The following is a 27147-nucleotide window of genomic DNA, read 5'->3' on the forward strand; positions in this document are numbered from 1 at the left end:
GATGAATTACAAATTTTTCATTTTTCAGAGCCATTGGCTTATCTGTGGCCGAGAATATATTAAATTGCTTAGGGAACTCTTATGTTTAGGCTCGCATATAAAGGTCAAACTCACTAACCGATGCATAAAAACCCCAACCAAAGAAAGAGCAAGTCAGCGTATGTGTCACATGAAACATCTGGTATTTATGGGTCTCTACAAAAGTATAAAACAAAGAACACGGCAACATGGAGGGCAGAAATTCTGTATAGCAGCACGAGTTCTCACACGTTCCAAAATGAAAGTGCACGTCACCCACGGCCGCCAGCAAGAATAGAAAGGGCGTAAAGATAAAACACCCCTTCGAAGATATTTCGCAGGAATTTAACATCCCGTGATGGCCAAACTATATCTGGAGTCGTTTTCTGGGATGCCTTACGTAGCACACGCGTACTTTTAGACCAGTCACCTCGCATTTTTACGAAATGTAAATAACCAATGTAGTATGGTTACAGGAATAAAAAAGCACAAATGGGAAGTTTTACCTAAATATAGTCAGGAAGCCAATTATGACGCAGTTGTCTTGAAGAAAAAACAAGTTTATATAGCGAACTTGGGCTGCCCTAACAACTAAGCAATACAGAGGTGCCGATGTACCGGTCAACAAAGTTACGTGTGGAGGCGAGTGTCTTCCAATCGAATATCGCGACGTCTGCTCTGTGGGCATTTCCCTTCTGGCACGAGTGTTTATAGAACCGTCGAATTACATACAGAACAGTCTAGATAAAAGATTATACTAGGCTGCCAACGTTAGTACGAAACAGTCGCCCTATCAACGCTGATAACGCGTGTGGCATTAAAAAAAGAATGAAGCACGTGCTTCACTTGAACCATGAATAACACTGATTATACAGCTCGCTGCTGGCGGTGAGACAAAAACAAAACATAAATAAGCAAGCCCAATGTATTTCAAGTTGGCGAGTGAACACAGCACAAGGTGGTTTTTGCTGTACTTCAAATGCGCAAAAAAAGGAAAAACTGGTGAGAGAGAAGGTACAGCATAGATTATGTATTCGCCCAAACCTTAAGCCTACTAAGCATGGTGGTCTGTGATTGATTGGTTGATTGATTGTAGGGTTTAACGCGCTGACGCAACGTAGGCGATGAGGCGCGCCGTAATGAAGGGCTACGGGTTAATTTTGACCACCTGGGGATCTTTAACGTGCGGTGAAATCTCGTACACACGGGCGTTTTTGCTTTTCGCCTCCATCAGAAAAGCGGCCGCCGCGGCCGGGAAACCATGGTGGTATGTCACAACGTTGAATGGTATACTATGCACGTATGGGCAAAATTTCGCAGAGTAGTAGTATGGGCAAAAGATGCAGAGTAGTCTTTCTCCTCCTGCGACAGACCACGGCTGGCATAGGTGACTACGTTTTCGCAACGGCTTTGCTTTTGGATGACGATGGCACACAATTCTATATCTTTGGTGTCTGTGTGCATTTCCATTTCGGTGTTTTCGTCGAAATGTGCGAGCACGGCCGGATTTTCAGGAGTTGTAGCTCGCAGAATGCTTTTTCTTGGGTGTTTTCCCAGCTGAAAGGGGTGCTATCTTAAGTCACGCGTGTGAATAGCTCTGCAATGTGTGCGAACTTTGCGACGAAGCACCGGCAGTATAGGCAGAGTCCAACCAATCTTCGCACGCCCTTCCTGTCTTTCGGTTTTGGGAACTTCGCTATGGCTAAAGTTTTCGCCGGGGTCAGGCAGGGCTCCTGCGGCGTTGAAGACATGGCTTAAAACTTTGAGTTCCTCGTGCGCGAAGCGCCGCTTTTCAGGCTTCAGCGTAAACCCCGACAAGTGAATACCCTCGAGTACATACTCCAACCTTGCGCGGCGTTCTTCAAAAGTACAGGCGAATATCACTCGTCGTCGAGGTATACAAGACAAGTGTGCCATTTTAGGCAAGCTACCACGGTGTTCATGACTCTGAAACGTTGGTGGGGCCATGCACAGCCCGAACAGCATCACCTTGAGTTCGTAAATATCGTCCGGGGTTATGAATGCAGTCTTCCCTCGGACCCTCTCGTCCAGATCTATTAGCCAGTCGCCTGTGTTTAGATCCATCTATCAGGAGTACCTCGCGTGGCATTGGTGGTCAAGGGCGTCGCCGACTCGTGACAGAGGGTGCATGTTTTTTGTCGTGATTTTTTAGTCGCTGTTAGTCAACGCAAAACGTTAATGTGCCGTTTTTTTAAATGCAGAGCATTTCAGTAACTCACGATGTCACCCGCGTTGGCGTCCGTAGTCCGCATCGCTCCCCGTCGGTCTGGCATTGGATTGGATTTGATTGGATTGGATTGGCTTGGATTGGATTGGCTTGGCTTGAATTGGATTGGTTTGGATTTGGATTGGATTGGATTAAAGTGGATTGTGTTGGATTGTGTTGCGTCATAGCCGCGCCACGTTGCGTCATAGCCGCTCCACGTTGCGTCATAGCCGCGGCAGGGGGTTCACGGCACGTTTCACGTTTCACCATCGACTTCATCGACAATGTCTACGCGGGAAGAGAAGGCGGCGCGGCGGCGTGCTGCGGATGCTGAGCGCAAGCGCCGCAAGCGAGCCGCCGACGCCGAACTTCGCCATCGAAAAGCCGCAGCCATTCGTGAACGTCGGGCGGCGATGCGGGAGGGAAAACAAGCACAAAACGAACAGAACTCCTGCTGGCGCAGTTTCAAGCAGGGGGCGCGCGAGCACTGCGAAGGCGGGAAATTTGAAATGCGTTGGGTGGTAGCAGTGAGCGGATAACGGCGCTACAGCCCATTATGGCGAATCAGTGCTCTGCATTTACAACAGTTTTCACGTAGAGTGGAACGGCTGTAACTTTTTCTTCATAAGTACGACCAGCGCAGCCCAGGGTTTTTCGCCGGCTGTGTAATGTAGCCGCTAAGCATGTCTTCTACTTCTGTAGGAATGGCTTCCCGCTCGTGTGAATATACTCGGTACGGCAATGGTCAGGTATGTCGGGCTCCATCTTCGGTTATTACTCTGTGCTTCGCTAGAGGTGTCTGACTAATTTTGAGTTCGAAGAAAAACACTTGCTGGAGTGAGGCAGCGAAGCCAATAATTTGTTCCGTTCATCTTGCGGAAGCACCGGATTCACGTCGTAGGGATGCGGCAGCTTGAAGGTATCTTCAGGTGGGCATTTAAGGTCGAGGACTTCGTTCGCGTCACTTGCTTCTTGCGTTCCTTTGAGGAACGCCATTGCAGCGTCCTTGTTTAAGTGGTGGTACTCCTGGATAAAATTAGTGATCAAAACGTGAGATTGGCGTTGGTTAAAGAGCACAATGCCTCTGGTAACAGAGAAACCACGGTCGGGAACCAACCTTTAGTCACTGTCTTCAAGAGCGTCGACGTCAGGAGCAGCATCTTTACAGTAGACGGTTATCATCAATCTTGCGTAGGCTGGCAGTGGGACATGATCACCGGCGATCCTTACAGCAGCGCGGTGTTCAGGGCTCGGTTTCGGCGTCATGGAATAACTGGAGGAAAGATTTACCGACTTGGTCTGCAGACCAATTACTGCGCGCTTGTCCGTCAGAAATTCTATTCCAAGAATTACGTAGCGGGACCAGTTAGGCAAAATGACGAACGCAGCAGGGTATGTCACGCCGTCTATGGTGACGTGAGATGTCCACGTTCCTCTTGGCGTAACAAGATGACCACCTTCTGTGCATATGTGTGGGCCGTCCCATCTGGTCGTAACTTTCCTCGGGTTAGACGCGAACGATCGGCTCATTACTGAGTAGTCATATCCCTTTTTATGAGGGCGACTACGTCAAAACCGTTTGATGGAAAACCGTACGTCGGAGGCCGCCTTCCTACACTGCCGGTTACGTCGGGGCGTCGTATTTCGGCTTCTCCGTGTTCACGGTCGGGACATAGGGGCCATTGTTGTCGTCGTATTTCACCAGCAGGTTTGGTCATGTCGGGTACGTGCCGCATCACATCGTGTGGCTGTCGTCGTGTTCAGGAGTCACGTCAGGGTTAGATCGGATCACCGGGCTGATGGCACGTGGTGAATCCCGGTGTTCGGTGCTGTCCTTGCGTCGTATGAGGGTTTTCGTTTTTCCCCCGTTGTGAAACTTCACCTCTAAAAGTTCCTGCTTTTAGTTTCTTCCGCGTGCGCTGGGTTACCGTCCACGTCCGAATTCATCATTGCTTGTGTGGTGCGGCGACTCATGTGGGTAGGGCGACGGTGAGCGGTTGAAGCGGGCTGGGCCACTGCTGGTTTGAAATAGCTACTCGTCGATCACACGTAGTCGTTGACCAGGGAGGGTGCGAGGTGCGTCGACGGAGAAACCACGCAGTCCGAGTGTCTTGCATAAGCAGCGGCGATATATGTGGTCTGCCTCTCCACAGAGGGAGCACAACAGATGATTAACGGGAGTTCGCCATACCTCTGTGTTCCTCGGCGTCTAGTTCTTGACTACAGGGGGTAGGGCGGGTGACAGTGGGCTGCGCTATGACGCCGCCTCTTGACGACGTGTTGAAGCAGGGCGGGTTCTACTAACTGCTGCAGAGTAGGTCTCAGTTTCTGGCTCGCGGGGTACTTCGGATGGAGTAGGAGTCCCCAAAACATGTTAAAATTCTTCCCCGGTCGCGTCAGTCAAAGAAGCAACTTGTGGTTGTGGCGTCGTTGGGAGACGTTTCCGCAGGTCTTCGCGGACGACGGCGCGTATTGTTTCCCTTCCGTCTTCTGTCACGAATCCAGGTGCGTTTACGGGGTTCGCCAAACACGCGTTGGGTGGTCGATCCTACTGACTCGATCGATGTCGAGGGTCCTCGGATTATGTAAGCTTCAGGCACAAATTTAGCCTCTTTTTAAGGTGGTTGCGAATGAGTCCCGCGAAGAGCTCTTGTTTAATGTGCCGCATCAGAAACCGCAACTTCTTTTGCAACTTCGGGGGCAGCTTTTCGGAACAGCGCCTTAATCTCTTCAACGAACACTAGAACGCCTTCGTTGGAGTGTTAGATTCGCGTCTGCAACAATAGCTCAGTGTGTTCTTTACGCAGGACAGTTGCCAGAAGCACGCGACAAGTGTTCAACGATTGGACACAGAAAAATATACAAAAATGTATTAGAAAACCTTCTAAAGCAAATGCATTCAACGGAGGCCGCATTCGCCGTAAATTAATTCGCCGTAAAAGAACACAGCAGCGGCGCATCGACACAAGGATACAATACACTAAAAAGCGAACAATAAACAACGAAAAAGAAAAAACAAGCCTTACTAAAAGTATTAAACAAAAAAACTACTTGCAGAATGTGAATTTCACAATGCTTCCTAGAAACGGTCAAGGTTAGTAGCGCAAGCAAATGAACAGGCAGATGGTTTTACTCACGGCACATTTTCGCAAAAAAATGAGAGTGGCTGACAGTGTTTTGGGGCGGGATATGAAATTTGTGACGATGGTCACGATGTTCAGATATGAAACGGTCGGGTTGTATCCAGCGTGGTCTCGGATGTATCCAGCGTGGCCTCGTTAGCGAGGTCTCGTGGTTTTTGAACCAGACTGGCGCGGAGTCTTCGAGGTAGAAAAACATTTGCCTCAGGGTTCTTTCGCCATCCCACCGGTTGAAAATCAAACGCGCTCCTGCTTCTCCAGCCACTCTTCCAGGCCTTTTCCTGGGCATCCTCAGAATGATTTGGGCTCCCGAGGTTGCAGCTGAACGACGGGAGAATCGGCTTGGTTTACAATGGTTCTGGTCACGACGTCTTCCTTCTTCACTTTCTCCAGTATTAGACCGATCTCGTGTGTGAGGTCTCGCTGTCATCGGCTTCTACAGGTGGGGAGTACTTGACGACTTGCAGTGTTTAGGGGGCATGTACCTAGCAGCTTCACCAGATGCCACGACGTCAACGATGACGCAGTTGTCTTGAAAAAAAAACACGTTTATTGGAGCGAACTTGTCCTCCCCTAACAACTCATAAAATACAGAGGCGGCAAATCAGCAGTCAACAAAATGGCGGGCGCAGGCACGTGTCACCGAATCGAATACCGCGGCGCCTGCTCTGCGGGAATTTCTCTCTTGGGACGAGTGTTTCTCGAACCATCGAATTACATCCAGAACAGTGTATATCAAAGAAAATAATTCTAGGTTGGTGACGTTAATACGAAACACTCGCCCTCTGAAAGCAGACAGTATGTGCGGCTCAAAAAATAAAGAATGGAACACGCGCTTCACTTGGCTTACGGATAAGACACATAACACGGCCCGACGGAAGTGGTCGGCAAAAACAAAACATAAATGAACAAACCCAATGCATGGTTCGCGGCCATATTTTGCGATCATTTATGTCATCTCAACACAAAATACGCAGACAAATCTGGTACATTTTTAGGCAAACCGAGAAGGCTAAAAGGAAGCAAATTTATCAGATTGTAAACTTACGGAAGTATTCAGAAAGCCGCTCATATTTTTATAAAGTTTACACCTTAAGACGAGTACATACCAACGACAGCTATTCTTTAAAAGGCGGGATCTCCAATGGCTTAGAACAGACTCTATATTTTTTATGTGATTTTTTTTATTTCTTGACAAAAAACCAGAAACTTTGGCACAAAACCTTAGCAAAAATATAAATGGCACAATAACAAAATGTACGGTGTCAGTTTAAAAAAAGGGTTAGCGGTTCCTAAAATAAGCGTGGGTAGAGTCCCATAGGCACGCGAACTTCAAAGGCGTCATCCCATACTGTCTGGGAACGAAATGCTGTCCTCTACCCCTAAACATCGCATGTGAAGAAAAGGAAGAACAACGTAGCTGAATGCGCTAATATAGCGGCAATATTTTTCGCCATTCCCATCAGCTCGCACATTACACGGCGGAAAGATCGAGCAGCGCAAAAAACGATTGGGAGGCTGATAAAATTGTTTTCAACGTTTAAAGGCACGAGTACCCTGCAAAAGAAAGCGTCTGAAACGTCAACAGGACAAGGCTGCGCAGCATCTTGAGCTGCAAGCGATGCGTTTTCTTTCCAACGAATAAAAAGTGATTGGGTGTTTTCGTGTTTTTGCAGATCAAATCAAGCATACTGAGTACCTTAAGAAATATAATAATAACTGAATATATTTAGTTCAGAAAACGCTACCAGAATTGCACACGCTGCGTGTTGGACAAGCCTCGGGTCCTTTGAAATTACTTTCAGCATCTATGATTTGCGAGTAGTGTAGCAATGCCTTCTGTGTGTGAGCGTTTACAAAAACGAAGATTACATAATATTAGAATACTATGTAGAACTGCAGAACTACTGAATTGCAGTTTTCACGGCACTGAGACCTCTCGTACCTGTCTTGTCATCAGTGGAGCCATGCTAGCCGCTATTTATTTATTGAAGCCAACAAATTGCTCGCAAATTCGCTATGCCCACACAGAAAGCGTGGTATGTTACTTAGAAGGCAGGTTTGTGGCATTCATACCACGCATCCAGCAACATTTACAGGAGGTAGCACCAAAAACTTCCCGGTGAATTCGTTGCGCTTTAAAAAAACCATACTTTTAGCCTACATCAATGCAGAAATACTAATATTTCTGTCTCTTTGTCATTCGTTTCATTCACCCGACCACACCTAGCATTAAGGCCTAAACAAGGTATATGTACGAGAGACTTTATATACTAATAAAGCTACACATAGTCCTCCTACCAGCCAACATTCTTTAGGAAGGAGAAAATATTACGCATTTCTTTGGGGGTATACCAAGGTACACAGCTGTCGATGGAAGCCTTCTAGCTAAATAACCTTTCGTCTGTTCTTCTTGTGTGACACAATCCCGACAATGTCTACACGCCTCAGATAATTTTTTTATGTCAAGCCGGCGCTATCCTACGAATAACCATCGAAATAAAAGGCTTTGCTGCACTGCTAAAGCGACTGTTTCTGGTCTACTTCTAAGCAACGCCAAACACAGCTTGCAAATCATCGTGTCGTCATCCAAGATGGTTTACGACCCACATGGCCGCCACGTAAGGGGCGTCTCCGTAGGACCGCAAAGGTTTCCGGAGGGACGTTGAAGATGTGGTGGGCGACGAGATAATACAACCCCCGAAGACCCCTGGGCTGCCACTGTTGTGCTTCCAAAAGGGGCGGGAAACAGGAGGGAGGACGATGGAAGAGACCCTGCACCACCTGTGCGAAGCAAAGTTTTTCTCTTCTATGCATATGAAGACCTGAAACGAGGAAGTCGAATTGGGCATGAGAGACCAAGAGAAACTGTGTCTGTAACCTTGGATGAATTTTTCGGGTACAACAAGATGCCGTCTGGGTATATCGTTGATCAACAACGCCACAGTTGTGAATCCTGTGCTATCTTGAGACACACTTTGATTACCTTGTGATAGTAGACAGGAATTCAGATGAACATATTGCAAGGTCGAAATCAGTACTCGATGGCATTCGTCTATTGCGATAACTCTGAAGTCAGAAAATTTCCGCTTCGCGTGTAATGAAAAGCAGAAGAGTTTGTCCCGCGTAGTCAATGCTGAGGCGGTCTTTGCTGATACCTTGAAAACGTCAACGATTGCCAACTTCCCAAGGCTGAAGGGCAAGAATAGCGCACGAGATTTCTCTGACACTAGGCGTACTAAAGACGCTTCGTCAAAACCTTTGCTAGTAATCAAATGCGACACACTTTGTAGAATTTTACCTGGAATAAGCGTAGCAGGACGCATTTTGCGGGCTTCAAAACCATCCGCAGTGCCAGCCTGTGTTGAGATGTTTCACGAGAATGCCGAGTATAAAATTAGCACGACATAAGTCCCGTGAAATTGGCGGCTGTTACGTACAAAAGCAGAGCGGCTGCAAAAAAGTAACCGCCTCTGTCTGCCGAGGACTGCCAAAAACAAACTATTCGGCCTCTGAAAGAGAGTGCCTCGCTCTACTATAAACCATTTCTAGGTTCGACTAATCCGCCTAAGGCAGGCTATTTAAAGTGGCTACAGTCCACTACGCGCTGTGTTGGCTTGCGCACTTGAAGGACCCCAGCGGCCATCTTGGGCGGCGGACCCTGTACTTGAAGTAATTCGATGTTACGTTCGTTCGCAAATCAGGCAGTATACATTCTGTTTTCGACTGTCTGTCACGCGCCCCTGTAAACCCACCGCCAATTGGATCCGAAGAAGACGGCACGTTTTCTTCTTCTGGCATCCGGACACAGAGCGAGCAAGCCGGCCGGCACCGCAGCGACCACCGACTTCGCGTAATAATATGCCCGCTGCATAAGAAACTACGTAGGGGTAACATGGGCTTTTAGCCAATACTTACCAAGATTCTCATGAAAAACTCCGTTTTAGCCCAAACATTTCAGCCGTGGCACGGAACAAAATTATCTTGTCGTTAAAGCTAACCCTGGTAAAGAAATTTCCTAAACATTCAACGAAGACCACTCTTCCAGAGACCTGGGTACTTGGAAAAATTGTGGCGAGCTACTACTGTCTCCCCTTTACATACGATTACACCCCCTATGCCCAGGTCTACCACGTACTAATTGTACGCCGAGGAGACTAGGCGCACTTTTTCAGCCGATGACCGTACGCTCAAACCTATCCGACAGAGCAGATTGGATTCTCAGGGTATGTTGACTACGTAATAATCTGATGACAAGTGGATTGTCGAAGCTAGGCATTCTAAAATTGCTGCTCAGACACCGCCATTCTTCCGGGGAATCTTAAAGAAGTCGCAATATTCTTCATCCACTAAGTTGGACAGCGATATGTAGCCGCTGACATCCTAATTACATACAACAGAACGGCATTTATTGCAACATTCAGGCAACCAGTCCTATGATACAGTAATATCAATAAAAAAGAGTGAAGGCTCACGGGTTACAAATAGATGGGCTAACAAAAGGCCTTCTTGAGACGACCGCAGATATGCAAAACAAAAAAAAAACGTAATAAATTTCTTCCTTACGCCATTTGCGTGCCACATTGCTATTTTAAAAATTACGCAAACAACACCATCCAAGCTTGCCTGCGGAAGAAACCGACTAAGAGGCCGGAAGTAGAAGTAAAAAACCTCAATGTTGACGCATTTTTGACGTGGTAGCTTCAACGTGCGTAGGAGCCGTGATGGCTTGCTCGAGATAGTACAACAAAATGGCAGCTCCTGGATTCCTCACTCCAAAACCACAAACGTTGGGACGCTGAATATTCTAAGCATTATCATTTTTGGGTTTGGACTTCCTTCTGAGGACCAGGCCTGCGGAAGAAGCTTGTGCGCGTGTAGTTTGAACCACTCCGAAATAAATTTGAACTGAATTAGTTTCAGCCACTCCGAGTTTGAACCTTTCCGAATGTTGAAACTTTCATGGAAGACAAAGATGAAGCTGGCACCCAGCTCAGCAGGCACACAGGCGAAGGAAAGAAGCCGTCGTCTGGTAAAATGCAATCTATTTACACAATGTACAACGAAACGGGTGCTACACAGCCACCTCGTCACCTCGTCTGATTATCTTCCTCGTCTTTGCCTATGCGCCTGCTGAGTTGGGTGCCAGCTTCATCTTTCTCTTTCATCAAAGTTTCAACATCTTCCCGCCCGCAGGAGGTCGTATGAGCGGTGATGGTGTTGGTCAAGTTGCTGTGCGTGTCCAGCTGGTGTCCGATGTCGTCCTTTTTAAGTGCGAATGCACTTCTTAAGCGAGCCTGAATCGTCCGCCACCTTAGTCCGCATAGCAACAGCTGCGGGTGCACGCGCTCCTCGTCTTCCTTAGCAACGGGGGGAGATGGGCGCGCGCTGCCTGGCCGCTGACGTGGCACATACCCACGTGGGGGATTGGCCAGGAATCGGGCGTGAGAAGGGCTAATGCACCCGCTTAAAGGAGTACTGACACGAAATTTCAAAGCTCAGATCCGCTCTAGCAATCAAGTACAACGACCACACAAGTAGGTGTCTGTGAATAAATGCATCTTTCTTTCTTTGTAGTTGTGTGTGTGTGTGATCTCTCTTTCGCGAACATTACCGAACCGCGCAAATTCAACTCGTGCATTCGCACTTTCACATTCTTCCCCTCGGGGAAATGCGGGGAATTTTTTTTACCTCCGGTCTTCGCTTTCTTCTACTCTTTGCCTTTCTTCTAACCTCCGATCTGTTTTTTTTTTAATATAAACTACGTCAAGGGATGCGTCGCGGGCATAACAGTTCGCATTGTCAAGAATGCGCATTTATTTCCCGTGTACTTTCAGGGACGTCGTGCGTTCGCGCCTAACTCTATGTCTTCCAGGTTTCTCCCACATTGTACTACAATGTCATCCATGTTTCCTTGAACTCCGAATTGGTTTTGTGGAGTGGTGTATTTTCCTCGTCATTATGATCGCGGCAGCATATTTGCCTGGCCTCTTTCTTGGGGTAGCGAATGTGTGGTCTTTTGTAGGGTCCTTCAATCTTTTTTCAGGGATTGGGGTTGTCGATGGGTCTAAGTCTTTACGAGCAGCGCCGTCGAGCAGTTCGTATATTGCGGCCCTGCCACCGTGTGGTAGTAGCTGAGCAGGCGAAACATGGTCAGGCTTGTCTCGTGGTGGTGCCTCTCTACTCTCGTCCGCTGTAGTTGCCTCGACTGTTTCGCTTAGACCATCTTCATGTAGCCGCACATATGCCCCTGATAAAGGTCCCTTGTCCTAAACCCAGGCGGCACAGAAAGTGTGCCCCAAGACCGGCCCGTCTATGGCCGCTTTCTGGCATGTCCGGCCAGCATCCAGGTTCTGGCAGCCACTGATCACGCGTTGAACGGCCAACATTCGGCAATCAGCGCTTCGGTATTTTTCCGTCCGCCCGTGTACGGACGCAGAACGGCAGCTAACCGGCTGCCAGATATTCAGTTCTCTTACGGCTGCCGATGTTGAGTAAGACAACGGCCGAAGTACGGCCTTAGGGCATCCGTTTTTTCTTCGGGAAGCGGCAACAGGCCGAAGCACGGCTAGCGACCGGCCACAGAATATGCGTATTCTTGCGGCAGCTGGTGTTCGAAAGGAGACCGGCCGGAGCGCGGCTGCCGTGCATTCGTTGTTTCAACGGTGAACCGCGCGTCCGGCGGTAGAATATTCGTTTTTCATTCGGTTAGCTGTCCTCGGCCGAATTACGGCAAGCGAATGGCCACCGAATATTTGGCAACCGGTGTTCAAGAGGAGACCGGCCTACGTAAGGTATCTGGTTATACGTCATTTTTTCGGCAAACGGCATACAGCCGAACAACGGCACGCGCCTGGGCGCCGAGAATTCATGCACAGACGTGTTTGGAAGGAGACCGACCGGTTTTTTTCTGGGGGCAGAAAAAGCCGTTAGGGAGCCGAACGACGGGGACGCGTTTTTCATCCGCACCGTGTTTCTACGTTTTAAATGAACGAACATCGTTTTTCAAACAGTAACGAGTGTTCTCGGTGAACGGGCAAGGTGCAAGGACTCACTGGACATTAGCAGGAAACCTTTTAAGCCATCGAAATGTCATTTATTGCCACAAGAAGACTGTGCCACACCGGCGGGTGAGCTAAGCCTCGCCAGTCATCGCCGCTACCACGCCTCTGCCGCCGGCTTCGTCGACGCATCAGCTCGAGGCTATTCGCCCCCTCAAGAAATGGAGAGCATTGGAGACATCGACCCAGAAGAGATGTCCGAGCCGAGATGGAGATGGTTCACCAAAATAACTGGCCTTCAAGGGCGTCGAGCAAGCGGCCACCACACAGGAGCTAAACCGCCACCATGTCAAGGACTCCCCACCAAAGAAAGGCAAGTGCGAGCAAAAGCGCAAGTTATTCTGCTTACAATCAAACTGCGACAAGCAATGTTGCACTATGTTGTTGGTGATAAACGTAGATGAGACTCGCTCGTGCATTGGTAGGATCAACTTCACGCCCTGCACTATGTTACTTCATGGGATTTTACGACTGTCTATTTAAAAAAAAAAACTATTTTAAATTTGCGATAACAACATAGCCTTGTCACTGACGAAGCCTAGCTGTTAATTTAGTTCCTATGTTTGAAGGTGAGCTTAGCTACTCTTAGGGATATGACTCATTTGGTTAAACATAATCGCCAGCATCCTAGTAAACACGGATTTTGTCAGGATTTTCTTGCTCAACGCAGATTGTTGAGTTCACGCACGATTTGGCTCTTGCAATAGATAAGCTTAAGGTGGTTGACTGTATATTCTTGGACTGCAAAACAGCAAATGATGGTGTTCTATATCCCCTTCTGTGTAGTACATTTCATCCTATAAACTGAATGAATCGGTTTTTGCATTGTTATTACTATTGGCCCTATAGCTTTGTTCAAAAGTACTGTGTAGTTTACCGGACTATAGCGAATGAACGTGATTCCGTATACCTGCAGCTTTATTCGAATTTAATAACATCCTGGTGTGCTGATTCAGAAAAGTTTTTGGATGTAAAACAGTGTGTTAACGTGGCACCTTTACAAGAAAACCTTCATTCCAATTGAATACGTATACCGTAAATTATGCTGCTGTGACAACGGCCGAGGAATATAAATACCTAGGAGTTTATTTAGGGAGTGGTTAGAGGTTAAATAGGCAGGTTCACACCATAAAAGTTACGGCTGCATATGTTTTTGGCTTTCTGAGACGAAATTTCAGTGAACCTCCATCTAACTCAAAAAAGAACAACCGTATTTCACTCATGTGCGCTCAATCTTGGAGTACGCATGTGTTTTCGTGTATCCCCACACCAAAGAGCTGGTTGATACGCTCGAAAACATACAGAATATGTCAGTGCGATTCGTATTAGGTAATTGTCACGCTCAACTTAGCATGAGAGAAAGTAAAAGTAAACTGAAATGGCAGTACGTGAAAGATCACAGACGAAACCACAGGTTGAACTTTTTTCGTAATATCTATCATTCGAAAACTGGAGTAGAAGGGGAGAAGTATGTCCAAGCGCCATTCTACATGTCGCAAAGTGGGACCGCTAGCTTAAAGCAAATTATTAACTTTCCTTTAAAGGTGACGCCTTGCGCGATTCATTTTATTTTACATCAATACTGCAGTGTAAGTATCTTCCACGTATGATTGCATTAACTGTTTATATTGACGATTTTCAGCGCGCTTTGTAGAAATATTTTGTTATTTTGTCTCATATTTAATGCTTAGTGTTATGTATCTCCCTTCTGTAATGCATGCAAAGGCAGGCAGGCATCAAATAAATAAATAAATAAATAAATAAATAAATAAATAAATAAACTTCCAGAGGCGCAAGTTTGCCTCCGACGGGTTGAGAACCCTACGGATTCAACCTTGACCAATAAAATATTTATTGCCCTATTCGTTGCAGTATGCAAGGTTTCCTGTATGCATGCTACCATTGCTATGTTATTGGTTTGAAACAAATTATGTAACTAATTTTACGCCTTTCCTTGCGTGAACACAGAGGGATACAACTGCAGCCACCTGACGCAAGGCGTCATTCGCAACGCGTCTAGAATTTTTTGAACGTAGTGTGACATTAGAAGAAAATTAAGTTCTTTTAGACTATTAAGTGGTGTGGACGTATACTCATGAAAACAACATTAAAATAGATTGAAAATGAAAGTACCTGTTCGCTCCTTCTTAGGATCAGCCCTGCGCAAGATCATCAGAAAAGTTGATCGAGTAGAAAATGTCTTTGCAAGAAAAATGGGCAAAAACTGGAGATACTTTTTTGTGAAGGAGTTATATTAAATGCACCTGAGTGTTTTGTTGAGAACCAAAACGCTTCGTAAAGGCATTCACGCCTGTTTTATATGCAGCAAAATTGGTCAAGCAACTGTTATAAAAATAGTTTATGTAGTCATAGCATGAAAGTGTTCCGGAATATTGCGCTAAAAGAAATTGGCTAAAAGCGGCGCAATTTATCTCTCTGAAATTCAACCCACTAAAGTATGCGCCCTCCGCCGCCCCCCCCCCCTTCTCCTCTTTCCCCGTTTATTACAGGTAAGCTGCGCCACAGAGGATATCAGGACCTGGACAATACATCTATTCAAGCTCTACAAAGAACTGAATATTTTCTCTGTGTTCGGCAGTAAAAGAGGCACAGCAATTAAAGGAACGACAATTTGTGAGCACTGTTTAATAAATGAATTTTGCTGTCAACTGAGGCTGGTAATTAAGCAAGGGTGCGCTGAAAGCTTGACGGCTGGTGGTTGCGCGCGAGCTCACTTTGATGTGGCTGCATTGGACCCAAAATGCTGGGTTTGTGCTGCTTCTGCATGCACTGCGCGAATGAGTCATCTGCTTGCGCGACATGCAGTGACCGGCCTCAGTACAGTTAACGTACTGTGGCTGAACTCCAATGCCCGTAGCACGGCCGTATTTCCGGTAGCTTTAGTCCGGCTGGAGTCCGACGACCGCATCTCGGCTGTAATCCGGCGGCCGTACTTCGGCCGTACACGGGTGGCTTTGGAACGGCCGGAGCCCTACGGCTGGAATCTGGCCGTATGACCGTAAGCCGGTCGACTGGCCGACGGACACTGGCCGTTGGACAGCCATGGGAGTACGGCCGTATACGGCCAAAAGGCCCACATTTGGACATGGGCCGAACATGGCTGCCGGAAAACGGCCGGACAGAAAATCACCGGCAAAAGTACACCGGCCTGTTTTAGGCCGAACAGTCCTGTGCTGCCTGGGAAGTCTACACAATACCTTCTGGTGCAAGGGAAGATCTGAAGCCCTTCTTGCAAGTAGGAGTCGCCAGTGATGCATTCCCAAGCAGGACCGTGATTCTCATCCACGATATCCTCTGCTGATGCTGATACGACCGACTTAGGTAGCTGCGAGACTTAATGACTTTCTCTTCATTGTAGACAGGGTGAATGCGGTATCATTGCGTCTGGAAGCCTTAGCGAATGGTGCAGAATGGTCTGGCGTATCTCTTGCGAATCCTCAGTCAAGTATCTCAGAAAGGCGCATGCCGTAGTTGGTACAGGGGAGGCAATCATGTTTTAAGATACTTGAGGTCTAAGAACGGTTTTCGGAATGCCCCCCGACGTCGAAGTAATTTGAGAGTGACGGGTTCCGTTATTTTCTCTGTGTCTCTTGATTTCACTTGTACAAGTGGACTCAACCATCGATCGTTGTTGCCTTCCTTCTTCTTTGGAGAGTTGTGGCTCCTCAGGGGTTCCTTCATTTTTCCATGAAGGCTTCGTTGAAGTGAGTCAATGATTCGGTAAGCTAGTTCAACAGACTCCAGAGCATTGTTGTGTTAGCCGTCGGTTTTGGTTCCACAGGCCAGAGCTTCCAGCTCGTCGTTGATTCTTTCAAGTGGTCGGCGCTGTACTGGAGCCTGGCTAAGGACACAGCGGCCTCGACGTCTTTTGTTTCTCCTAGAGTGGGCGCTAGTTCGGCGATTAGCGTCGGATTGAATTCGACAAGGCTTTTCTGAACAAGTCTCAGCTGGTTCATCTGCTTGGACGCCTCCTCCTTGCTTCGGGGTGAGCGATGCGGTCGAACAATTGAATCCTACTCCATGGCTCACCTCGTCGTGTGGCTTGACGTCCCGGGTTTCGGCGCTATGTGGAAAACATCCACGGAGGCAAGAGAGGAAGCCGTCGTTGGGGAAAATGCAATATATTTACACTATGTACAGCGAACAGGGTGATACGCAGCCATCTCGCCGCCTCGTCTGATCGTCTTCCTCGTCTTCGCCTATGTGCCTTCTGAGCTGGGTGCCAGCTTCATCTTTTTCTTCCATGAAAGTTTCAACAGATGCGTTTCCCAACTCATGCCCGAGGTTGTCCCCGGCAGAGACTGCGCAACATCAAGACTATGCATGCGGTCCGAGGTTGTCCATGTAGTTTGCGTCGAGGTTAATAACGCGGATTATGGGCTTTCCATTGTTAGCACAATCGTTTTCATCTAGCATCGGGTGGATACACAACATGTGGAAAAGGAGTATTGCGCAAACCATGTCATTTGATTTATTTGCGTATGTTTTTTTCAGCGATTGCCTATGGCTGCGTATATTATCGGTTAAAGAGATAATTAAGGCAAAAAAAGTTTGGTTCATTCAACCGACAGCATTGTCCCCAACACAACTGTACCAATTTTATCGCGAACTCCCCAACTAAATGAGATAATAAGAGTAACATTACCAAGAGGCTACTGCGTAGGCTCATTCTGCCAATAATTGTATGGCGTCACAGAATACGGTTTCTGGGGGTGGCGACATCCAGCCGAACCCACCGCCAAAAAGCACGATTGGGCGCCATGATTGGCCGCCGGATACCCAATGTTTTTTTTTAAAAAGGGTACAAGCGTCCTTGCACGGTACCTTGTCTCCACGGTGGAACTATCGCTTCGAGCTTGACCAGACGCAGTAATGGGGGGCCATGTGGTAGGCCCCTCGAACACCTTCTGGCGGGGTCTGGAACCACTGGGCACCCACCAGTTCAAAGGGTACAAGCCTCCCCTGTCTCGGCATGAGACAAAGGGCTTGAACACGCACTACCACCGCGGCAGACGTGGCAGGTTTCTCAGGAGCCAAACGTCACCCACCAAAATAAAAATGGGTACAGCGCCCCCCCGAACGGGGATCTAGTGTACTGGCAACCGTAACACCACGCTGGTTTGTACCATGGGGTACTAGAAAGTGGTAGGTACTTCGCTACCGCTGAGCGCCAGCCAGTAAAATTGGTACAAGCATACCCTGAACCAGGGATGTCACGCTTTGCAAGTTACCCGACTTTGTCGGGAAATGTCCCGGCGGAGGGGATCGAAACTTTCAAACCCCAGCGATGGCTCAGAGGTGCAGCACTCGCCTCGTATTTGTGAGGTACATAGTTAGAATGCGCGTAACGCCGGCAACCCAGCGGTTTTTTAAAGGGTACAGGGGTCGTTGGTCCAGTGCTGACCCTCGAAAATGGAATACACACCTCTAAAGCTGCCTTTTCGCTTGCGAGCGCCACCTGATCTTTGTACATCTGGAGGGGCCCCCGGCCTTCATGCCGCGCTGCCGCATTGCCGGGGGTGAAAGAGTCTTGCGAAATGTCCTTCCACAGGTGGTTACAGGCTAAGCGTCCACCGTGGCTGTGGAAGGCAGCATGAGCATTCGCGTGCCTTTGTGGGGCACACACCTACCGGTGGGGCCCACACCTACCGTGGAGCGACTCCACGGCTTCGCGCTCGGCCTTTGTATAAGACTACAACGCTTGCGAAGTTTATCCGGCTTGTACGGGAACTTGACCTTAAAGAATACAGCTGCTGCAAAAGTGCAGAAACATTTTTTTCTAGATTTTTCCTTTTTATTTCTACATTTTTACATTTCTACATTTTTACATTTCTAAAATTTCTAATTGCTACATTTTTACAAATCTTTCATTTCTCGAGGAACCTCGCCTGTGTCTTCATTGCCTGACTATATTACGAGTCTTTAGCGGAAGCCAAGTGCCTAATTTTCTTAGACGTCTGAGAGAACAGAGAAAACACCCTCCACCATTCGCGATTGGTGAATTGGAAATGGTGAATGACTTTTTCAACAGGGTGTCTTCGTGAACTATATTGTGCGGTCTAAAAAAGGAGCACGCAGCACCCAGTCCACTTGAGACACAAGATTGCCACGAGCGGCCACGCGCTCTAAACAAAACAATCGGAGAACACGGGGTTTGCCGAACTTTTGATGATGGTGATGGAAATTAACGCGGCGAAGACATAGAGCTATGCCTTAGTGGAAGGCTAAGGAATCATGGCCACCATCTGGAGATTGAGGTCCTGAACGTGCATCGAAACCTTGATGTCACGAGCGTGTTAGATTTTCACCTTCATCAGAAAGAGCCACCACTGCGCCCGGCATCAAAACCGCGTCGTTGGGCTCAGCAGCACAAGGCCTTGGCCACTGAACCACCGTGCCGGGTGTTTCGTGGCAATGTTACTTCAGGGTATTAGTTGTTTTCTCTCAGTTAGTATTTGCTATGCTGCACAATGTTTATGATTAGTCTTACACGCTCTAGTTTTGTAGCAGACGCGGCTCGAAATAGTGCAAACGCGCCACAGTCGAGTTAGAAATGTGTCACTAATTTCGATACGAGAGCGAAAAATCTTTTAGTTTACAAAGAAAGTTTGATTTCCCTCAATAACTCTTCGTATACCTCCCACTCTGCGTATAATACAAAAAATGACCAATTCTGTGTTTATTATAAAATTTTATTAGTAACTGTTTTCAGTAAATGTATTAGTAAATGTTAACAAAGTTAGAAGCTGTCGGTTCAGTGATCCAGTGAGCTCTTATTCTTGAGTGATAGGATTGTTGCGGCCTCAAAGCAGCCTCCCCTTCATTGGCAGCATAAGAGTGAAGTAAATACAATAAAAGTCTTCTGAATTCTTATAAGACATGCGATTTCCAAGCCCCAAACTACGTGCAAAATTTTTGTTGGCTACGGGGTTATGAATGTCAAAGAAAACGCTTTTTTCTGGACGAATAGTTGTTCTAGCAAGGATTAGCCCTGTGTGTCCAATCGCAGTACCTGACCAATCGCCCTGCTAGAAATTTCGCTACAACAAATGTTCGTATTTCGAACTGCATATCCAAGAAATATCCATACTCCAAATAATCGCAGCGATGTAACGGCAGTTCCTAATCTGTATCGCATCACCTCATCCATAAAGTTGTATATCATCTTTTTAATTTAACTACTCCTCTAAAATTTCTTCGGTTCACCAAGATATTGGGCATATTAAACTTAAGGAATTCTTTAAATTTAGCCGTAGCGTCTAATAACTCTGAGCCGCAGCGATGGTACAAAATCGGTGGTGAGAATGTTTTGAGGAAAGCTGGTATTCAAACTTACTTTTAAAGTGAAAAAAAAACGGTGATATCAGGCGGATAATATAAAGCAACACCAAAATATTCTTTACTTAATTTTGATAAAGAAAGTAGTCTATGTTTGCATCCTAATATATTTCTCTTTAGAAAGCCATTAGGATTTCTTGCTGTCAGTTGCAGCATATTGATTTCTTAGAGGTTTACTTTTGCAGACAGTTCGATAACAAATAACAGTAGAGTTAATGCGTTGCTACAACTGATATGTGCTTTCTCAGGACTGCGGAAGAATTTGCCTGGTACTTCAAAACTGCGTCGAGGAAGAAGCAGCAGTATACGTGACGTTGGGACGAGAATACCACAAGTTCAGCCCCTTACATCTGGCTTTCGTTGCGCGGCCTTCATACGGCGATTTCAGTTGAGTATTTCCGATGTTTTTTCTGACCCCTCAAAGTGTTTAAGAGACTTGTTATTTCGACGTGAAGTCGGATCACGCTCAAATATGCAGCTGAGAGTCAGCAATTTCGGTTGGATTCTATGCGTCAAGTTATAAAAGATTCCTAGCGCGGTTGTATGACTAGCCGCTCCATTGATAGCAACCGCCCATGCTCGCCGATTGCGAGTGCCGTAGTTGTTATTGCTTCTTTGGTTTTTATAGTTATTTCCGACGTCGCTCCACCGGCCGACGCTAGATATGATCCCCATTTATCCGCTCTATACGCGTTTGATCGGCTTGCCATTGTCGTTATTTCTTTGGTATGTTCATTAGCAATTGGCATTCTCTGCCGATCCACGCTGAAAAAAGTGCTCACCTTCTATGGGCTTTACAGTGTGGTCAAAAAAGCTTCCGTAACGCGGAATCGTTACTTGGCTAGGTTAGCTACAGCACGCACCCGTCTGGCGTCAACCGAACACGCACCCACCAGAATTTCGTCCGCAAAATGCATGCACCGCTGCTATTTAATGACGGGTTTCATATCATTCCGCGAATTTCATTGCACAAACAAGTATTTGGCGCTTCATGCCCTATAGTTAGGCTCAGAAAAAACAAACACAAAGAAGTACTTGCGCGCACTTTTTATGCAGTGCGCCCGCAAAAACGGAGGAAAAGACACTCGGTAAAAAAGCACTTAGACCAGAGGTCATCGGAAATTTCGACCGTAATGTTTGCTGGCGTTCAGCTTCTGTGTTAGTAATGTCGCAGCAGCAAACCTTGCAACAGCAAAAATTTCGCGAAAAAAACATGTTGAAAGATCCTGTGATCCTGTTTGCATCGTAATTTCAGTGAAGGTGTCCCACGCGATTGAATTTGTTGCGTAGAGATGAGCAAGACTGGCGGCCGCCAAGGTCAAGTGAATTAGTTTCGCCGGGTTTCTATCGCTTCGGTAGGGGGTCACTGCTCCAGAAGATATCCCCAAGATAACAGCGGCTTTCACAGCAGGCGTCGAACGGTGGGGGCTTTTATGCCAACTTAGCAACTTTTGCTGGTTGTAAACCATACAAAGAGGGAGCTCCAACCAGTTGAAAAGCTGCAGCCGTTGTAAATTTCTCGTCGAATGGCGCTGCGTTTTTATGAAAAAAAAAATGCTTTTCCGCAATAGTGGCGGCGCTTCAACGCACACAGGCCTTTCAGCTTGGTTTTACAATTTGGAGCCTTCCCTGTGAACTTTTCAACGTGCATACACAGCTTAGCGTAAAAACAATTTGACCTAAAGGGAAAGCCTAACAAGTTTCTTTTATGTTTAAATGAACGAAAATTATCGAAAATAAGGAAGGCTAGTCACAAAGGCGGATAGGGTTGCAGTGTGCTTTACGTGCGTACGTTGACATTTGCATAGCCATGAAACTGGTCTACACTGAACCGTGAATTTTTTTGCTGGCTGCTATTTATTACAATCGGTATTGATTGGTACGGCCGCTACTTTTTATGTGAGCAGTTGCAGGTCGCAGTTCGAGTGAGTCAGCCAGGCCAGTTTGGGAATTAAATATGGCACAACCTGATGGAGCAAGCCGTTCCTAGGCGGGAGTGTTTTGGCACGCTGGCTCCCATTGCCGCCGGCTTCGACGGGCAAACGGCATCTATAAAGGCGGTCATGGGTTTCATATAGGTTTGCAATAACTCTTGGTTCAGCGCAAGGAATGAACCCACGGCAATAGTTGTTACGGCAAAACTATACACTCATTCTGTTGTTTTGAAGGGGTGTTAGTATTTGGAGAAATAAATACAAAAACAATGAGAGAAATACTCAATTAAACAGGAAAAACAACGTTATGTAAACAAAAATACAAAATAGTAAAAGAAAGAGAAACACTCAAATTACCAGAATAAACTTCAGCATTTATTTATTTATTGATTTATTTATTTACTTATTGATTTATTTATTTATTTATTTATTTCAACGTATTGCAGTCCACAATGGCCCTAGCAGGAGGGGCAAGTGAAAAATACACAGATCGTGAAGCCGCACAAAATGCAGTTTTGATCATATCAACGCACTGATATGATACAAGATATCATCACTGCATTACGTCAACACCATCGGTTCAACAAGACAAGTGCTGCTAAAATGTTCTGGCCAAATCGTCAGCGGCTAGAATTGATTGAGGAAGTAAATTCCAGTCTTCTAGGCTACGCGGAAAAAAAGCGATTTTTAAATGAACTAGCCCTTGCGAAAATAGGCTCTAAAGCATGCACTCATGTGTGACGCGTTCTTCTCGTGGTTCTTGGCATAAGGAATGTGAGTATAGGTAACGGATCTTTTTTGGTTAGTATATTGTGAAGAAGCAATAGACGGTTTAGTTTCCTTCTTGTCTCTAGGGTCGGGATATTATTGTTGGTCTTGAGCTACGAGGGAGAGGCTTGTCATCTATATTTGCCATCAATGAAACCAATGCATTTTCTTTGGAGCATCTCAATTAGTTTTACGTTTTTTTTAGGTTTCGGGTCCCACACAACACACGTATATTCAAGTTTTGACCTGATGGAAGTCTGATAGCATAAGAGCTTCACATTACTTGGAGCTTGCTTAAGCTTTCGTCTAAACAAACATAGCTTGTTAAAAGCTGATGCGCTTATGTCGGAAATAAGTTGTAAACATGTCAAGTTTTGAGTAAAAGTGGCGCCTAAATATTTATAAGACAAAACTTCTGAAATTGCGAAGCCATGAAAGTGGTACTGGATAACGCTGGGTTCCTTTTACACGTTATTTTGAAGGGGGCAATTTTTTTTAGTTAATTTTCGTATCTCAATCTTTGCACCATTGTTCAGCACTTTTCATCGCTTGCTGTAGTATATCCTCGTCACTTGCAGAACGAACGTTCATAAACAAAACACAATAATCGGCCAAAACTACAATGAAATAGTACCAGAAACCACTTCAGTAAAATAATTGACGTAAATAAAAAAAGAAAGGGCAACAGCACACTGCCTTGAGGCACTCTGGGTGAGAAAGACAGAGCATCAGAAGCGAATTCCCCAACAACAACAAAATGCATGCTATTTGTAAGTATTCACGAAGCCAGTTAACCAAATACGCGCGAAGACCATTCGCCGTAAGCTTACACAGCAGCTTGCTATGGGACGCCTTGTCAAACGCTTTACAACGGTCAAGGAACACATCTACTTGCCAAGCGTTGTCAAGTACCTTACAAAATTCATGAATGACTCTTACCTATTGAGTGACTGTAAACAGACCTTTCCAAAAGCCATGTTGGAGGGAGGATAAGACATTACAGTCTATTAAGAAGTTTGGATGTAAGCGGCAACTATATGCTCCAATAGCTTGCAATAAGCACACGTAATGAATACCGGACGGTAATTTGACACTTTTAACTTGTCTACTGTCTTACGCACTCGCTTGAATCGCCTCAATTTTCATACTTCGGGAATTGGACCAGATAACAAAGAAGCCAGAAAAATCCTAGTTAAGAACTCTGGTGGCTGTAGGGCAAAGCGTCGTAATAGGCATTATAAATGACGTCTGGCCCAGGGATGATGTTAAGCTTACGAAGCATGGTTAACACTTCAGAGACAAGAACTACTGCGACTGTGGTAATGCCAAAATCGCAAACAAGGTTCATCGGTGTTCAAGCAACAGTCAATACACCTTGAAATACCTGATTGAATTCTCGCGCTACTTCTTAACCCTCCGTAATAACAACGTCGTTCTTTCTAATTTTTTTTTTACTTTTTTTCTTCTCCTTAAGATGTTGCCAAAATCTACAAGGATCGCTCCTTATAAACCGTGGAAGTGCTACAGTAAAATAACGCGTTCTTACTGCAGTAACCTGGTCAACTAGAGATTGGTTTAATGTCCAAAACACCTGCGTCTTTGTACGATGTTGGCTTCTCAGTCGCTTCAACTTCCGTTTCATGTGCAAACTTTCGCGACTCATCCAAGGATTATGCCGATTCGACGTCTTTTATCTCGAGGGGACAAACTTTTTTCACGCGATATTTGATTAAAAAATTCAAATCTTGTCCGCAAACACGGTACGTTTTCACTAACTGGTTTACCAAATTCAAGCTCTAGGTAGTCGATAGTAGACACATCGTCAGCCCGGTCGAAGTATTTAACAGTAGAAGCAGGCAGCGAAGTTCGAGTTTGCACACTGCGCAAGTTGAACAAAAATACACCAGGCGATGGTAAATACAAGTCAAGAATACCATTCTCACAAGTTCAAAGCAACGGTTTGAAGCAAGGCCAAGGTTTAAAGCGAAAAGATGATCCAGAATGTCATTATTAGGCTGATATTGTTCATATAAAGGTACTTGCCAATAAATATGGTCAAGTTAAAATCACCAGTGAGTATAATATTGCGGGCACGATAAGGGAGCAGATAATCTTGCAATTGGGTAAGAAATAATCAACTCATGAGGAGGGCGATAAACAGCACAAAGCCGAAATTATTGATCATTGAAAGAAACATTTAAAATAAACTTTCATGACCCCAAATTTTACCAGTCATTGTCGCCACTACAACATCCTTCACGACGACTGCTATTGCGCCAACCGTTCATCCACGATCTGCTCTGAACAGGTAGTAACCAGGTGGCAAAATTTATTCGTCAGTTACATCAGCCCGCTACCACGGTTCAGTAAAGACAACAGAATCTTCGTCGTAGGAAGAAAGGACTGTGTTTAATTTATCAATCTTATTTTATATACTTCTGGCATTCAGTGATATTGCACGCAGGCAATGACCATAAATCGCCGATTGATATGCAGTCGATTCAGTGTTTATCGTCTTAGAAGGGAGGCGCGATCTAGTTCCATCGCCCCACATATATCTTTTGTCGACACACAGTTCATCGCTAACAAGGAAAACCTTCTTTTGACCGTCTCATTCTGACTTGGCACTTTCCCAAAGTAATTTTCGCTTCCTCAGCATTACGGAAGAATAGTCATTATCTGAAAAATATCTGTTCCCTTTAGTTTTGAATTATTGCAAAGAATAGCTTGCGTCTCTAAGTAATCCTGAAAATACAAAATGACAGGACGGTTATTGGACGACTTACCCATGCGATGGATACGGCCAATGAATTTGCATTAAATGCGCAGCTTATCCTTAAACACTGCCTGGATAACTTTGTGCCGCAATTGCTCTTCTGTTTCGCCAGGGGCTCCCGGAACACCATAGACAATGAGACTTGACCATCGGCTCCTATCTTCAAGTTTGACTACTTTTTCTTGACAGTGTTCCAGAGAATCATGAACACTGTTTAGTTCGGCACCAAGAGGTTTGAAAGAATTCATTTTGACAGCCAGCTCCCTGACATTGCCCTCAAGCAAAAACAATTTTACGTTGAAGTCTTGTACAGCATTTCAGTTTTAGAAAGCCTATCTTTAACTTCAGCCTAGTCATTCTGTATAGCCTGCTGGTCTGCCAGCAGCGACTGAAGCATTTCTTCAACAGTTGGGTTTGCATTAAGTTCAATGTCGTGGCAAAGCAATAGTTTGCAAGAATAAAAGCAGTAACAGACAATTCCCATCAACGCGCGTGCGCTCGGCGCAACAACACGACATCTTTCATCGTTCCTATAACGATAAACATGGCTAACCAGCAAGATGAAGACAGGCCTCATGTTGAGCATCCCGTTCGCTACATTTTCGCTGAGCCCACTGACGATACGATGTGCAGGGTACGAAGACCTAGCAGTCTGGAAGTTTTACGCCACACCCCCGAAAGGGGACATGGCTCGCTCATTGATTAACGCTGTTTCATACTGGGGTACACACGGATGCCAGCCAGTTCCTTCTTCTATAGTCGCTGACGATTCCAACACACCAGCGAAAGGGCAGAGGAGGATCTGCAACAAGAAAGCACACCTCATGATAAGCATCCTGTTCGCTGCGCTTTGCCGAGCGCACTGACGGTCCGTTGTGCCGTGTACGAAGATAAAGAAGTCTGGAAGCTTGACGCCACACCTCGGAAGGGGGGCGTCACTCCCTCCGTAATTATCGCTGTTTCATGCTTGGGTACAATAGGAAACCAGCAAGTTCTTTCTTCGATAGTCGGTGATGATACCAACATACCGGCGAAAAGCAAAAACAGGACCTGCAGCAAGAAGACAGGCCTAAGGTTTAGCATCGTATTCGCTGTACTTTCGCCTAACACACTGACGACACGATGTGCAGGGTATGAAGATAAATCAGTCTGGAAGCTTGACGTCACACCTCAGAGGGTGGGCGTCGCACCCTCCGTGATTATCGCTGTTTCATACTGTGGCACAAAGGGAAACCAGCAAGTTCCTTCTTCGATAGTCGCTCACGATCCCAACACACCGGCGAAAGGCAAAACAGGTTCTGCAACAAGAAGACAGGCCTCATGTTGAGCATCGTGTTCGCTGCACTTTCGCCTAATCCACTGACGATACGATGTGCAGGGTAGGAAGATAAAGAAGTCTTGAAGTCACACCTCGGACGGAGGGCGTTGCTCGCTCCGTGATTATCGCTGTTTTATTCATTAATTTCATTTAGCATCCTTAAAGGCCCGAAGGCATTACATAAGGGGGCAACAAGTACTCTGTGACTGTGTACAGTTTGATGGAGACAAATAATACACATTAAACAATAGTAAACGTGCATAATAATAACGAACAACAAAACAATAAACGAACACTTTACTGGTGGTCAGATTCAAAAACAGGAACTATTTTGTAAGAATAATTATACTGTGCGCTGATGCACTATCGCTATAGTGTTAGTTTATTGACTGTAATCAATTGAGTTTCCAGCTTTTGCTGGAATGATGTCCGGTCAGGTATAACCGCAATGTTGTCGGGGAGGTGATTCCACAGTTGAATTGCATGGAGGAAAAAGTAGTCGTTCATCGCCGATGTGCGGCTGTTATTTCGTGCAATGGGGTTTGA

At 46.0% G+C, this 27147-nt stretch overlaps 1 protein-coding gene across 2 annotated transcripts in view; it reads left to right on the forward strand.

Annotated features, from left to right (window-relative positions):
* Positions 1 to 27147, forward strand: part of LOC144165143 (uncharacterized) — a 139630-nt gene that overhangs the window by 52365 nt on the left and 60118 nt on the right. For both annotated transcript variants that reach the window (XM_077695246.1, XM_077695245.1), the window contains exon 5: positions 20054 to 20192. In XM_077695246.1, coding sequence (XP_077551372.1) covers positions 20054 to 20192 — 139 coding nt within the window. The remainder of the gene's footprint in view (positions 1 to 20053; positions 20193 to 27147) is intronic.

Source organism: Haemaphysalis longicornis, unplaced genomic scaffold (assembly GCF_048455015.1).
Source record: "Haemaphysalis longicornis isolate Haplotype H1 unplaced genomic scaffold, Haemaphysalis longicornis Haplotype H1 scaffold_14, whole genome shotgun sequence".
NCBI lineage: Eukaryota > Metazoa > Arthropoda > Arachnida > Ixodida > Ixodidae > Haemaphysalis > Haemaphysalis longicornis.